Genomic DNA, 14,390 nt, shown 5'->3' with positions numbered 1-14,390 from the left:
GTTTCAGCGTAGCTCTCTTGCTATTCTTTCATGTGTGAAGTTATTTCATTAACAAGGAAAGGGAAACTTATCTTCCAGATATCGCTTAACAGGGACGTCCAAATTTCCCTTGCCTCTTGAAGCTTCTGTTTAAAAAGTTAAAAAGGAGACTTTTTAAAAGGGCTCCCAATCTGTTTGAAGTCAATGATCCCAGCGATTCTTGAGGCAGCAGATTTCGGCAATGGCTTATGCAAAACATGTCGATATTCTCTTCCTGTCGATTCTGATCTTATGAACGAATGAAATGTCATGTTTAATCAATGAACATGAAAACCATCAGTTGTGTTTGTCAGACTTTATTAGAGACCAGTAAACCCTCGGTATCGTCCTTCAAAAGGCTATTCATTACAATGCTCCAATTCGAGTAATTCCTAACTTTTCCCGAAAGCAAACGTCAAAAATGTTTTAATCGGAATTCCACTGGGTCAATACTAGCGAAGGAAAGAAAACATACGAAAAAAGAAAAGAGGAAAATTAAACACGTGAAACGAGTAAACTAAGCGAAGAGTTTATAACACCTTTTTTGAAAGCCTATCTTGCATCATACCTTTAACAAAAACTGATCTAACTTTCGTCAAGGTACGATTTCTAGTAAAGGATGTGACATGCGTTAGTAACAATTTACCATGTGTAACTGAGACAAACTAATCAAAATCCCATTAAGGATTGATTTGTCCTTATTTTATTGAAATACCCAAATTTCCTATAATTTTGCCATCCCCTATATCTGAGGGAGAGCATTAGGATGGAGTGCCCTGTCATTCATCTTGATATTAAAGCTGTCCTGTATTTTGAAATTTGACCTAAGCTGTAGCTTGTGGAAACAACAAGAAAGAAACCAGAATTATCATTGAGCTACATTCCCTCGCTAATAAACTCCAATTACTAGTAGCAGGGCTTCCACGCGCGCCTCGCGCGCGTGGGGCAGAGCCCCATACCCATGGAATATGGTCAACCTCTTTTCGTTTGGTTGTCACGTGACTGACCGAGCGTACGTAAGTACGTGCCTTCGGATTGTACGGGTAGGGTAGGGGAGACTATCAAAACGAAGGGAGGGGTGTCTCAGGCGAGTCTTGGCAAATGCACATCTTTTAAGTTATCATTATCAATATTACGAATTTGGGAGCCCTACTTTTAGGCCTGGCTAAATTTATATATTACTTGATCACACTCCCCTTGGCATCATAACGCAAATAAATTGGTTATCCACTCTTAAATCTTTCCCACACCACTAAGTGCCTCGTGCAAAAGACTTGCAAACATTTTTTCTTAACCTTTATTCAGGCTTTCAATTGTTGTCGTTATAACCACATGGAAAGTAGTCTTTTTCGAATATGTCTCCTTCCGATCGAGCGATTGGAAGATCATCATATGGGCCCACATTCATTAGAGTGTGAGGCTTCGAATTTTGCTTTAGCCATTTTGGAATACATTTTAAATCGCTTTTCTGGGTCAAGATTGTCTATTCTTTCAGTTACCACGGTACCAGTGCATGGTACACCAATTTACACAGTCACTCGGACATTTGTCGTATTTTGGTGCTTACTTTCATTTAGTGATTTTTGTGTTTTTTAAAATAATTTCAAGGGCAAGAAGTATGAGAAGCCTCTAGTGGTTAGTGTCAGACTCGTAATCCGCCGCTCCCGGGTTCGAGTCCCACCCTGACCACTGGATCTGTTTCACGGTAGCCCCGAGTTCAGATCCTTGGCCACGCTTGTAAATAGCCAACTGGTTTGTCTCCGGCCGGTTGGGGTTCTTAATGATGTTATGTTCAATTTAGACCATTTGTTTCATTTGTTTGCAAGGACCACAATGGAAACTACTGGTTCACCAGTAATTGTGTAATCCTTTAAAAATACTCTTCTTTTTTTTTTTTTTTTTTTCTAGTACGTGAACGAATTAAGCCTTTACTAAGGTAATTTGGGTAAATTGTTAAAAAATTTTGCCTCCTCAAGTAGGGATAGACTTTTTCGTAATTTGTCTTTTTGCTTTTGTTTTTGAATGAAGGACGAAAAATAGTTTGGTAGGTTATTGTAGGAACTACTGTAGTTTGGTAGATTATCGTCGGAAAACATATATAAAGAGCTGAAATTTCTCACGGAAATTTCAATTTTCTGCGATATAGATATCGGGTATATGAACGAATTAAGCCTTTATTGAGAGAGTAATTTGAGTAGATTGTTAAAAAATTTGGCTCCTCAAGTAGTGATAGACGTTTTCGCAATTTGTCTTTTTGCTTTCATTTCGAAGGATAGCGAAAACTAGTTTGGTAGATTGTTGAAAGAAAGCGGGTATAAAGGGCTCAAATCTCTTACGGAAATTACAGTTTCTGAGATATTTACTTTTCGTTGTAATGTAATGCTGCAATAATGTCTTTTTTTGAAAAGTTATTGGCACAAATAAACATGATACAAAAATGGTATTCTCCTTTCGTTAATTCTTTGTTTTGGTTGCTGTTCCTGCCCCCTCCCTCCCCCCCTCCATTATATGTTTAGATAAGACTTTTTAAGCTAAGGAAAATTTCCCCTAATGATTTTAAGGAATGACGGTATCGCAAAAGTAAAGTGACAAATGAAGAGGGATTTTGCAATATCTACACCGTGTGTTGAAAATAGATTTTGTAACTCAGTCACGCGGTTTGTACTCTTGTCCAATCGGAACACGATACTTGATTGATATAGGAATTTTACTTCGCACGTGTTGGTTAGACTAAAATTTATCTGGGATATAACTCAATGAACTAGGGATCATTCATGGAAATCTGTTGGAAGTCTAAAGGAGTTTTTCTTTCAGTGAGCTAAGGAACATTCATTAAAAATCTGTTGGAAATCTAGAGGAGTTATTCTTTCCTTTTCTACACCGTGTATGCAAAATGTTTTCTTGATAGAAATTCCTGAATTAAAATTTAAATGGTCACTTAGTCTTGTATACGCCACACAGATGTTTGTAGCGACTCCGCACAAATTTCATAATCGTAGTAATCAAATTTCTCAGATGAACAACGAGTGATCCTACTGGAGTTTTAGGGAAAACATCAGTAATGCATACCTTTAACGTTAGAATGTCAGCAAAGCTTTCGAACGTCCATTTGTGTTGGGTGAAGCCCATGTAGTTGCCTGTACGAATCTCTGTAAAGTACCTCTTTCCGTTGGACGTCAAAACAGTCCATATATGCTCCATTGCCAGGCTGACAAGAAACACAGGACATTGTCGTGGTAAAAGCTAAAAGCATGCCAACATCAAAATACTTAGATTGCAGATGCTCCAAGTTATAACCACCATAAACCAACTCGAGCAGCGTGACATGTTTACTTGAAGAGCCGTTGTGTACTGGGTACAAGGTAAATATTTATTTCCGAGAAATACACCGAAGTCCGAATTTATGTACGACTTTGTAAAGCTGTACGGAACGTTGGAGCTACATCTGTCGAATTTTTTGCTGTCCATTGGTTGGTAAGTTATCTATAGTTAAAGCAAATACCTTTAATAACCGGTCCTTGACTGCCGACAAAACTATCGCTCGTCACAGAACACACACATGGAGACATCTCGACAAGTCGCTCGGCTCACGGTAAGAGGACAAGTACTATACTGATATGTTGTCTTGCAGTTTCATTCCAATGAAAATAAACGTTTACGTTACTGTGATTGACAGCGAACGTGCACAAGTAAATTTGTGAAACCTTTTCTCCATAACAGTCAAACAGGTTAAACAAAAGCTTGCCCGATATATTAATTTATCAATGGGTATTTGCATTAGCCACGAATTTCGAGAAAAAGACGAAACGAAATGCCTTTATTACTATCCAGCCTACTAAAACGCTATTTTCTATTTGATAATCTGTTGCTAAAAGATAGTTTTGAGTTATTGCTTATGTCTCCTATTCGGTAAAAGGTGTGACGAATCTACTTTCGATATCAATTTAATTTCCGGTACTCTTCCTTTCTTCGAGCGGCGGTTTGTTTGTTTGAGTTGGTCGGTATACTCTGGAAGCTGAATAATGACATATTCCGTGCCAGGGTTCTTGGAACACTGCAAGAATTATTCTCTCTAAGAATGACTCTTGATCTCAAAACTTGTCAATCTGCGAGGCCGAGTCACGAGCGTTCGCGTTTGTCGAGAGGTCGATTGAAGTGCAGTTTTGCGTAAATATTATACCAGACTGTGCCACAGGAAAAAGCTTGACTTATTTTTAAGGTACAATGTATCAATATAATCCTAAGGGGCCCGAGAAAAAGAACTACAATTTACAGTTTTTCTTTTTTCTTTTTAGTATTTTTTCAAAGAACCTTCAGTGCTACTGGCGCCACAGGCTATTACTATAAAGTCGGTGGTGTGATTTTTCTGCGTTCATAGAGCATTCTTTTAGAGTCCGTCACATGATTTTCCAAATGCTTTCGTTTCAAGAAAGCTTCTTGAAGTTTAGCTATGTTTTTGTAGAAAGAGGCCGTCGGTGAAAAATATGTTCCCAATTTAATTGCGGTAGATATGAATTTGCAATGTCGTATACAAAGTAACGCAACCACTTGAGGTGAGAAACGACAAAAATATTCTACAGCTGATGTATCTAACAAAGGCGGATAAAGCACATCGTCCAAAACAGAGAGAAAATACGAGATGCGATGAAAGGAAATGTATATGTACGACATCAGGCATTGCATGGCTGATAAGTGTCCATCTGCTGTACAGAAAGCGTTTGCTTTGATGCAACAATTTCTTATGATTTCTGAGAAATGGAATTTTTCCCGTGAAATGATAACGATTGTTGTAGTAGAAAGCTAAGAGATGCTGCCACTCGATTGAATAATTTTTTTTTATCAAGCTGGACATGTTTCTCCTTTTTGTGTTTAGTGTTTAAAGTATTGGAGACACTGCGTGAAAAGAAATCTCAACATCGGAAACCGGTATATCTATGCAGGGAGACAGAGAGATAATAATGGCGGTAAGCTTTCAGTTGTTGTTATTTATGCACGCAGACATGTAACTTTAATAACTACAATAGAGAGAATTTTTTTAGCCAAGAATGACACATGCCATTTTATCCAAGAGTCTGTATCTAAAAGTGTATATATCCCTCAGTCAATCCCACTAGAAGCAAGGTTCCAAGGTTAAGGCTCTAACTTCCAGGTTAGTCTATTGCGCGAGTCAAACGAAAAAAAAATCAGGGAGCGAAGCGAAAACACTGGGAGCGATTACATGGGAAACAGATAAAATTGTTCACCCTTGTAAACTATCAGTTACATATGTGATTACTTTAGAACTCGAGCCATGACAGCATATTTTTAAATTGGCAAGTGCGAAAGGGTGAGTATCAATTCTCGCGGAGAGGTATTGCATTCTAGGCCAGTCGGGAGATGATGCTTTCCATGTATCCTATATAGAAAGTTTGCAGGCTCGTCGCCTTTTCCTGTTATCATTCTTTTGATTTGCAGTCGTGGAGTGCATACCAGACTGAAAGTGAAGAAGAAGCTTTAGCAAAGGCGATGCAACTTTCGCTTATGGGAGATGAAAAATCGTTGAGAAAAGAAGTAAGTACAACTGTTGAACATGCAGTTTTACTTGCACATTATTTACTGCTCAATTTTTTCCTCGAAACATTTTCCATTTTTATGTCTGTTCTTTGGCTTTTTGGTAAATGACGAGACGTTCATTATTATACAGAAGATATGCCGAACCTATTAGACTAAACGAATGTCACATTTTACTTCCCGGCCTGACTTGGCCGACAGAACTGATCAAGAGGGGTATCTTAGGATCACTCATGATCAACAACACTCTTCATACCAAGGTGACTGTAGTCCAGACAGATTCAGGACCCTTCACTAGCTACGCAAAGGTGTATACCTACCTTTACCTTTTTTCTATCGATCTCTAGCGCATGAGATTTCAAAGGCTGTTTGAAAAAAAAAAACGCCTAGAGAGGTAATGCTCATGTGATTGTGTTTGTGTTGACAGGAGTTCCAGGTGCAACGCAGTGAAGGGACACCAGACGGCAAACAACCATCGAGAGAAGCCCCTTCGTCACCCTCCTCTATTCATCAAAGACAACTCCGGAGAGAGGAGGTGCACCATGTACAAAGCGCTCCCGGAGGTATGTGAATGTATCATTAGTAAATGATGGTGATCTACAGGTCGCAGACCGCCCTTTGAAACAAATCAGGTTCATCCCCACCTTTACCAGGTCGCCCTCAAATCTTTGAACTCATTTCTCACCTCAGAACGTTTTCATTTGGTGCGGAAACTCGCGCTCTTGTGTCGCTGTGCCTTGCGTTCCGTAGCGACGTAGGTACTTTCGTAGTCTGCTACTACGTTGACTATGTTGATCGAAACAGGTATATTATTCAAAAGAAGGGGGAGTGTTTTTTACCCTAAGGAAGGAACGTGAAATGATTTAGAGGCAGACATCCGAAGGTGGGGCAAATTTATTGTTCAGAGGGCGAACTCGCAATGGGGCGAAACATCTAGATAACAAATCCGATGATTTTATTTGTGCTGACGGGTTTTATTGCCAACATTTCTTCAGTTAATTTTATATTTTACATTGTTTCTTTCTCTGCTGTAAATTTGGAAGATACTTTTAAAAAAAATCAGTGCAATCAATATTAAATTATCCTGGTTTACCTTGCAGAGAAACAAATATGGACGAAAATAAGACGGGTTACTTTTAATTTGTTGTAGGTGGGACTCGACGAAGTGCAGGTCACTCAGCTGGAGCAATCCCACTCTGTCTTCCTAACAACTATCAGTGGAACTCTAGAATTCGACAATGCGTTAAGACAGAAGACAAGCGTTCTTCGCTGTATTTTGTTGAAGAAACCCTTCAGGAGTTGAGGAAAGTTAAAGGTACCGATCTCTACCCCCTCAGTGTGACACGAAATATTTCGATTGCAAAACTTATAAACTAAAACAACAACTGTAGGGTACACGTACAATTGCTGTGATTCTTGCATACTCTCAATTGAATTGCTTTTCATTTAATTCAGGCGGTCCAATTTTCCTGTTATCAAAATTAGCAATGGCTGAAGGGAAAAATATTTTAAAAAATTATGACATGGATTGTAGGTTTAATTGTGACAAACACTCACTGCTTGGATATAAAGCGTTCCCAGAGGAAAAAGGGATAGAGGAATGACAGATGAGAAAATTCAACAATTAAAACATACACGAAGGAATATATAAATGATTAAATCTAATAATTATTTTATTAATAATAGTAATAATGATGATCACGATTATAACAATAAAACATTGAACGTGTTACAAAAAAAGATAACTCCTTAAGGCTAAAAATAAGAAAGACAAAACGAAACGAAACGATAAAATAATAATAAACCTAATAATAATAATAGTAATAACGACAATAATAATGACACCTTGATAATAAAGATAATAATGAGAAGAGCAGTAATGAAGGATATAATAAAGATAATAACATTAATAATGATCTTGGCAATAGTAATAGCAATTTTTATAAATGATATAATATTGATGATAATGACAATAATCAAGGCAGTGATGATGATGATAAAAATAATCGCAGTAGTAAAATATAATGGACCGTTATTCACTATAACTGCTAAAAATATTTACAAAAATTATGATAAAATGCTTAAAAATTGAAAAATGCATTAAAATGTCTGATAAAAATCTAATATTAGTCTTTTAAATAATGATGACAATAATAACTTCATTAATAAACGATATAATGATAATGATAACATTAATAATTACGATGACAATAGTAATAGCACTAATAAACGGTATCATATTAATAACAATAATATTAATACGTATGATGCACGATCCTCGCAGTAGAGAGCGCTATTTATGCAATAGCGAAAATCAGACCTGAAAAAAAATCAGGCCTGTACGAGATTCGAACCACTGACCTCTGCGATACTAGTGCAGCGCTCTACCAATTGAGCTAAACCTTCCTCTCTCAAATAATTGTAAATGCATTAGAAGCCAGAAAAGGTTTTTTTTTTCACTGACTGTCACGGTGAAGTTGAGAAAATGTTTCACCAATTTTAATGTCCTTCTTATGTTTGCCTTACAGGCACAGCTTGCTGAAATGGCAAAGCTAGAACATGCACGTCAGAAAAAGGTGTGTTTTCGCCTTTACGTCGTTCGTTTGTACTCCCAAGAGGAACCTCCTCTTTTCGTAGACATAGGAATTAATATCATTATTATTGAATTATTATCATTATCATATCATTATTATTGTCGTTATTACTATTATTATTATTATTATTAAGGGTTTCGACACTTAATTGTCGTTGACATGGAAGTTTTGGAAATTATGGGCGGTCACGCGCTTTTCGGATCCGCAGTCTTGGCCATTTTCATGCTGTTTAATGGTCTAATTCTTCAAGCGGACCAACTCGAGGATTGTGTGAACACAAGAGGAAAAATTTTGCCATCTTGGATGCTGGGACCACTCATTTTTTGTCATGAAAACCTGACCTTTCCACTTGGAGATTATTGCTTCACCGACTCCTTGGAAATTTGCATTTCATCACCGACTGTCCCTGGAGACCCTATGTTGGCTCTGGCTCAAAAACAATCAGCACGTTTTGCTTCTTACAACACCTTTCCACTTGGAGATTATTGTTCCACCGACTCCTTGGAAATTTTCATTCTATCACAGGCTATCCTTGGAGACCATATGCTGGCCTTGGCTCTAAAACAATCAGCACCTTTTGCTTCTAACTTGGGAAAAGAACGCTATTTTGAAATCGGTGTATTCGGTGACGATATACTCCCGTTATCTGGAAAGAAACCACCATTTTACGACCATGAAATTCTTCATTACGATCGCGATCCTGCATATACCTACAAACATCGTATAAATCCAGCATATACTTACAAACATCGTACTAATTCCTGGTCATTTATAAGAATCAAGAGGATTAGATTTCTACGCAGGAGAATTACGTACTCGTCTAACTGTCATGCTTCCTTTAATCCTGTTATAATCTCATTTTTGTTGGTTTGCTGTGGGGATATTGAGACCCATCCTGGGCCTAAATCAACATCATCTGATGACTTTGACTACTTTAACCTACATCTAGGTCATAAAGGCATACGCTTTGGTTCTTGGAATGTCAACAGGCTTACGACTACAAAACTAGAACAAATAAAATTGTTCCTTCTTAATGAAGATGGTCGACCACGTTTGGATATTTTATCAATCAATGAGACGTTTTTGAAACCGCTCCTCTCAGATTGTCTATACTCAGTCCCTGGTTTTACAGTGCACCGAAAGGATCGGATGGGCCTGAAATATGGTGGTGGGGTTCTAATTTATGTGAATGACGATCTGAAACATCGAAGGAGAGTCGACATTGAGCATAATAATATAGAAGCATTGTGGTTGGAAGTCCTTCCATTCAAATCTAACCGTCCCATTTTATTCGCCGGCATTTACAGACCTCCTTCAACTAATTTATCAGAGGATGAGGCCATCGAGAATATGTTGGAATCAGTTTATCTATTAAATTTAGAAACCATCATTACTGGCGATATCAACATTAATTTTATTTCTCCGGCGTACAAGAAACATCCCTTGGGACGTGCCTTTTCTAACATGAATTTCAAACAGCTTATTACTGAAGTTACTCGACCATCAAGCGGAACCTGTCTTGACTTTGTATTGTCAAATTTTCCTGAAAGAATTAAGTCTATTGTCGTCAAAAACAATGGGCTGTCAGATCATTTGCCTGTATTTGGAGTTCGTTTATATGAGGATAACGCCAAGCGTCAAAATAAATCTCTAACGATTCATTATCGTAATACGAAGCATTTTGACAAATCCGCCTTCGTTTCCGACCTCCAAGAAGTTCCTTGGAATACTGCATTTGTTTTTGACGATTTAACTGATATCTTAAATGCATGGATGGGTCTGTTCAATAACATCTTGGATGCCCACTGTCCGTGGCGAGCAAAAAAAGTAGCCAAACAAAATCAAGCTCCATGGATGACTGTGAATATTTTACAAGCGCTTCGCAGAAGGGATTCTTTACTACGTAAAGCAAGGCAAAGTCGTTGTGTCACGGATTGGAACTGCTTCAAAATTGCGAGGAATAAAGTTGTAAACATGATTCGCAGTGCGAAATATAAATACTATAACACCTGTTTCAACAACAACAAGGGAAACTCTAAAAAGATCTGGAAAACCATAAAATCGCTAATGGGCGATGTATCAAAATCAGTTGAGACGCCAAATGTTGTTTTGGCTGAAAAGTTTAATGATCACTTCACTTCAATTGCTGATTCACTGAGGAATCTACTACCTAATGTACCTTATTGCAATTCAAAGGTTGAAAACTTTGTTTGTTCAAGAAAAGATCCGGATGTTCTTTTCAATATTCCTCCTGTTACTAAAGATTTTGTGCTGGGTGCTCTGTTAGGACTCAAAACAAACAAAGCTATGGGTATTGACAAGATAAGTGCAAGATATCTGAAAATAGCAGGACCAGCTATTGCTTATTCAATTACTCAAATCTTGAATATTTCAATTAATTCTGGTGTATTCCCTGATTGTTGGAAGATAGCGAAAGTCATTCCGTTGTTTAAATCTGGGGACCGTGAGGATCCGGACAATTATCGACCCATTTCGATATTACCAGTTTTGTCAAAGATTCTGGAACGTCATATACACGATCATCTCTATAATTACTTATGTGAAAACAATCTATTGTACCCTTTACAGTCAGGTTTTCGGAAACACCATGGAACAGACACTGCTCTTATACGAGTCATAGACAATTTGTTATTTAATCTAGACAATGATCAAGTCAGCGGTCTTCTTTTAGTTGATTACAGGAAAGCTTTTGATATGGTTGACCGTGAAATTCTTTTGCAAAAGCTGAATGCCTATGGTCTAACTCCAGTTGCACGTAAATGGTTTAGTTCATACTTGACTGATAGACATCAATTTATTGCTCTCGATAATGTGACATCTGACTCTGCTCTTGTGAGGCATGGTGTTCCACAGGGTAGTATCCTTGGCCCTTTACTTTTTGTCATTTATATCAATGATTTGCCTCTACATGTTAATGGTGCTGACCTGGATCTCTATGCTGATGACACCACACTGACATTATCGGCAGATATCTCAGCGGTTGATTCTCTACAAGATTCACTAGCTGCTTCTTTGAAGGAAATTGAATGCTGGACGCACACCAATAAACTTCCTCTCAATGAAAAAAAGACTAAAACACTACTGGTCACAGGCAAACGCCTTGGGAAGAAACTTCCAGATGGTTATAATTTATCTCTTAAAACTATGAATGGTGTATCATTGGAACAAGTACCCTCAGCTAAACTTCTTGGTATAGACATTGACCACGATTTATCAATGAACACTTATGTTGACAGACTGTGCAAAAAAATTTCACAAAGAATTGGAATTTTGAATAAGATCAAACTTTGTTTACCATTTAACCAAAGACTTTTATTTTATAATAGTTTGATTAAGCCATTATTTGATTATGCCAATGTTGCATGGCAGTCACTTTGCTCTAATGAATCTCTTTTAAGAATACTTAGGCTACAAAAGAGAGCTGCTAGGGTTTTATTAGATGCTGAACCACGTAGTTCATCAGTTATGCTATTCAATCGTTTAAAGTGGATACCATTTTATAACTCTACTAAGATAGCTAAATGTTCAATACTATTTAAAAGGATTAATTATTGTGTACCTAATTATCTTAATGATAGCTTAAGATTATTAAGTTCAGTACATTCACGCAACACTAGATTTTGTAAATACAACTTTTTATTACCTAAGTTTAAAAGGGCTAGAGAAGGAGGGAAAACTTTTCTAGTTTCTGCCATAAAATTATGGAATCAGTTAAAGCCTGAATTAAAAAAGTCTAATACACTTAAGGCCTTTAAAGACAACGTATTTAAATATTGTTATGATGACAAATCATGCTTAGCTCATTTTAATCGGTAAATTTTATTGATAGTAGTTTTATTTATTCTTACTTGTTTATATTATCTTGTATTATATATTTTATTAATTAAATATTATTTGTAATTAGCTAAATTTCTATTTATATTTGTAATCTTTTTTTTTTTTTTTTTTTTTTTTTTTTTTTTTTTTTCTTCAATATATTAATGATTCTATTGTGTTTATATATTTATTGTAATTAAGAGGACCACAAGTTTATTAGTGTTTGTGCACTATCACGTGCTATCCTCAATAAATAAAGTCTTACATACAGGAGGCTTTTCGCGGCATGCGCTCCATTTGTTGTATTAATACTTTTATTACGAATTATCAGTCTAGATCAACATAATCAATTGATTTTCAACATAAAAATGTTCTCATCTTACACATTGTCAACGCATTCCTCAACTTCAGTATTAGTGTCAGAAATGTTCGTGATATGACTAATCGGTACCTTTTTTACAGCTTTTTAAATTTAACTTTCTTTCTCTTCTTACAAGAAAATTATTGCATATCGGATAAATTCAAGCCATTCAATTTCCCTTTGATTGTTTTTGTATAAAAGGAAAGAAAATTTCCGGTGAGCGCCCAATCAAATAAGTCCTTGCAGTTTTTGGGATTTCATCTTTGATTGTTTATATCTTGTTTATTTTTACGTCGCACACTTTCTGGGCAACATATTGATAACATGCAGAAATGTTCTTTCTGTTGAAGGTGGAAATGCTTGAAAAACGGCAGCAGAACGAACTCAAACTAATAAAGGAACAATCCAAGGCAGATATTGACGCTTTGCAAAAGCAAATGCAAATAGTAAATGAAGCCGGCATGAAGGTTCAAGAGCAATTACAAACACAACTAGATGATGCTGTCGGAAGGGAGAGAGAAGCCAACGAAGCCATCAAAGTGATGAAACTGCTGTCTGATCAGAACGTCGCACAGTTTAAAGCTGATCTTGAAGCTATGAGTGGAGAGATTCGAGAGATGGGGAAAGCAAACACAAAAACGCACGAGGAACTTCTACAGCAAGTGACCCTTGCAGGGAAGGCGGAAGGTCAGACCATACAGGTTTTAAACGATACGATACAATTACTGCAGGAACATAGGCAGGACGCTGCATTAATGAGAGATCAGATCCAATCTTTAAATACCGATCTAATCAACGCTCAAAAGCCAGGAGTTATTTCATGGGTTATTCGTAAAATGTTTTAGTCAGTGCAGTATTGGTTCTTACCACTTTAGTTGTTCGTACTCGGTTTGAATTTGAATCATTGCAGCTACATGCAGTGCATCTTCTTTTCTAGCCACTGCGTTATATCTAACTGAGGTGCCCAGAACAGGTTGTCAGTTTTAACGCGTTTTCGCCATTGGATAATGCATGTGTGTAGAAATTTTTTTTTCGCGTAAATAAGGCAAAAGTTTGATCTCTAGACTTTTGTTGATTCTGAAAAAGATTCGTTTGTCAACCCATTTGACGATCTTGGAAAAAATTGATAGTGAAAAGTGATACAATTTGGTGTTAAATACTTACGAAACTCGTCCAAAAAAAAAAAAAATCGGCGCTCAGTGATAACTGAACACTTTATGGTAGGTTACTGTGATTCTCAATTGGTTAATTATGATCTCGAGTTTTTTTTTTTTTATTATTTTTTTATTTAAGGGGATCGTTTTTAAAACTAATGATAACAAAGTAGGGGAGTAGATAAGATTTAAGTGAAGTCTTCTGCACAACTGAAACGTGTTGGCTTTTACGCATGTACGTTAGCTCGACACAATTGCAAGGAGCCATTTCTTCCTTGATTTGGCTGTAAACTGCCTGATTTGTATGATCACGGAGTTATGCCGAGTTGTTCTGGACGTCTGAATTTTAGAGATAGCAAAATAAACTTAACATGAATTTACATTCCTATGATGTTGATCTAAGTCAGAGTCTAAGTGTAGATGTCATAATTCTTTTACTCAAAATTCCCCAACTACGCCCCCTGACACAAATAAAACCGAATTCGCTCTGAGGCACAGAGAAGTTTATTAAGAATACGAACAAAAATTAAACAACAGTCGATGATATGCCTAACAAATCTCTCTGCCACCCTATGACATCACGCAAAATCACCCAGGGCGGGAGGGTGGGATGGAAGAAAATCCAAACAGTACAATACAGAATCTCTGATGTACGCTCGATATGAACACTAAAGCGAAATGAAACACGAAAATCCTGGAGCCTGATATTAGAGGGTGTGTGTTGCGCATTTAATCCCTTTGAACACGTGCTTGTCCAAAGGGGGTAAATAAATAATGATAATAAAAGAAAACCGACGAATTCATTTGTTTGCAAAGGAATAGAGACAGATCACATCGACAGTGCGAAAACCCAATTAATAGGTCTACCCTTTTGTT

The 14,390-nt window shown here is 37.0% G+C and overlaps 1 protein-coding gene across 6 annotated transcripts; it reads left to right on the top strand.

Annotated features, from left to right (window-relative positions):
• Positions 1-3,138: 3,138 nt before the first annotated feature.
• On the top strand, positions 3,139-13,894 carry LOC148735993 (uncharacterized). 6 transcript variants are annotated; one of them, XM_088751731.1, is made up of 5 exons: positions 3,139-3,380; positions 4,892-4,982; positions 5,473-5,568; positions 5,996-6,131; positions 6,719-7,313. In XM_088751731.1, exons 2-5 carry the CDS (start codon positions 4,953-4,955, stop codon positions 6,943-6,945), a joined length of 489 nt encoding a protein of 162 aa, XP_088607857.1. In that variant the 5' UTR covers positions 3,139-3,380; positions 4,892-4,952; the 3' UTR covers positions 6,946-7,313. The 6 variants fall into 6 exon arrangements, with proteins under 6 accessions (XP_088607857.1, XP_088607856.1, XP_088607855.1 ...); XM_088751730.1 differs by having other exon boundaries at positions 3,370-3,492; positions 6,719-7,312; XM_088751729.1 differs by lacking the exon at positions 3,139-3,380 and adding an exon at positions 3,393-3,610 and having other exon boundaries at positions 6,719-7,312.
• The last annotated feature ends 496 nt before the right edge of the window (positions 13,895-14,390 follow it).

The sequence above is a fragment of the Stylophora pistillata genome, chromosome 3 (assembly GCF_964205215.1).
Source record: "Stylophora pistillata chromosome 3, jaStyPist1.2, whole genome shotgun sequence".
In the NCBI taxonomy this organism is placed as follows: Eukaryota; Metazoa; Cnidaria; class Anthozoa; order Scleractinia; family Pocilloporidae; genus Stylophora; species Stylophora pistillata.
The sequence above is the reverse complement of the archived record's forward strand: the minus strand, read 5'-3'. Positions and strand labels throughout refer to the sequence as shown.

Excerpts from the sequence above, each read along its gene's own strand:
- LOC148735993 (XM_088751727.1), top strand. The coding sequence starts at position 5,676 with ATGACGAGACGTTCATTATTATACAGAAGATATGCCGAACCTATTAGA. Across the intron at positions 5,877-5,995 it reads CCTTCACTAGCTACGCAAAG|GAGTTCCAGGTGCAACGCAG; the intron begins GTGTATACCTAC and ends TTGTGTTGACAG. Across the intron at positions 6,132-6,718 it reads TGTACAAAGCGCTCCCGGAG|GTGGGACTCGACGAAGTGCA; the intron begins GTATGTGAATGT and ends AATTTGTTGTAG.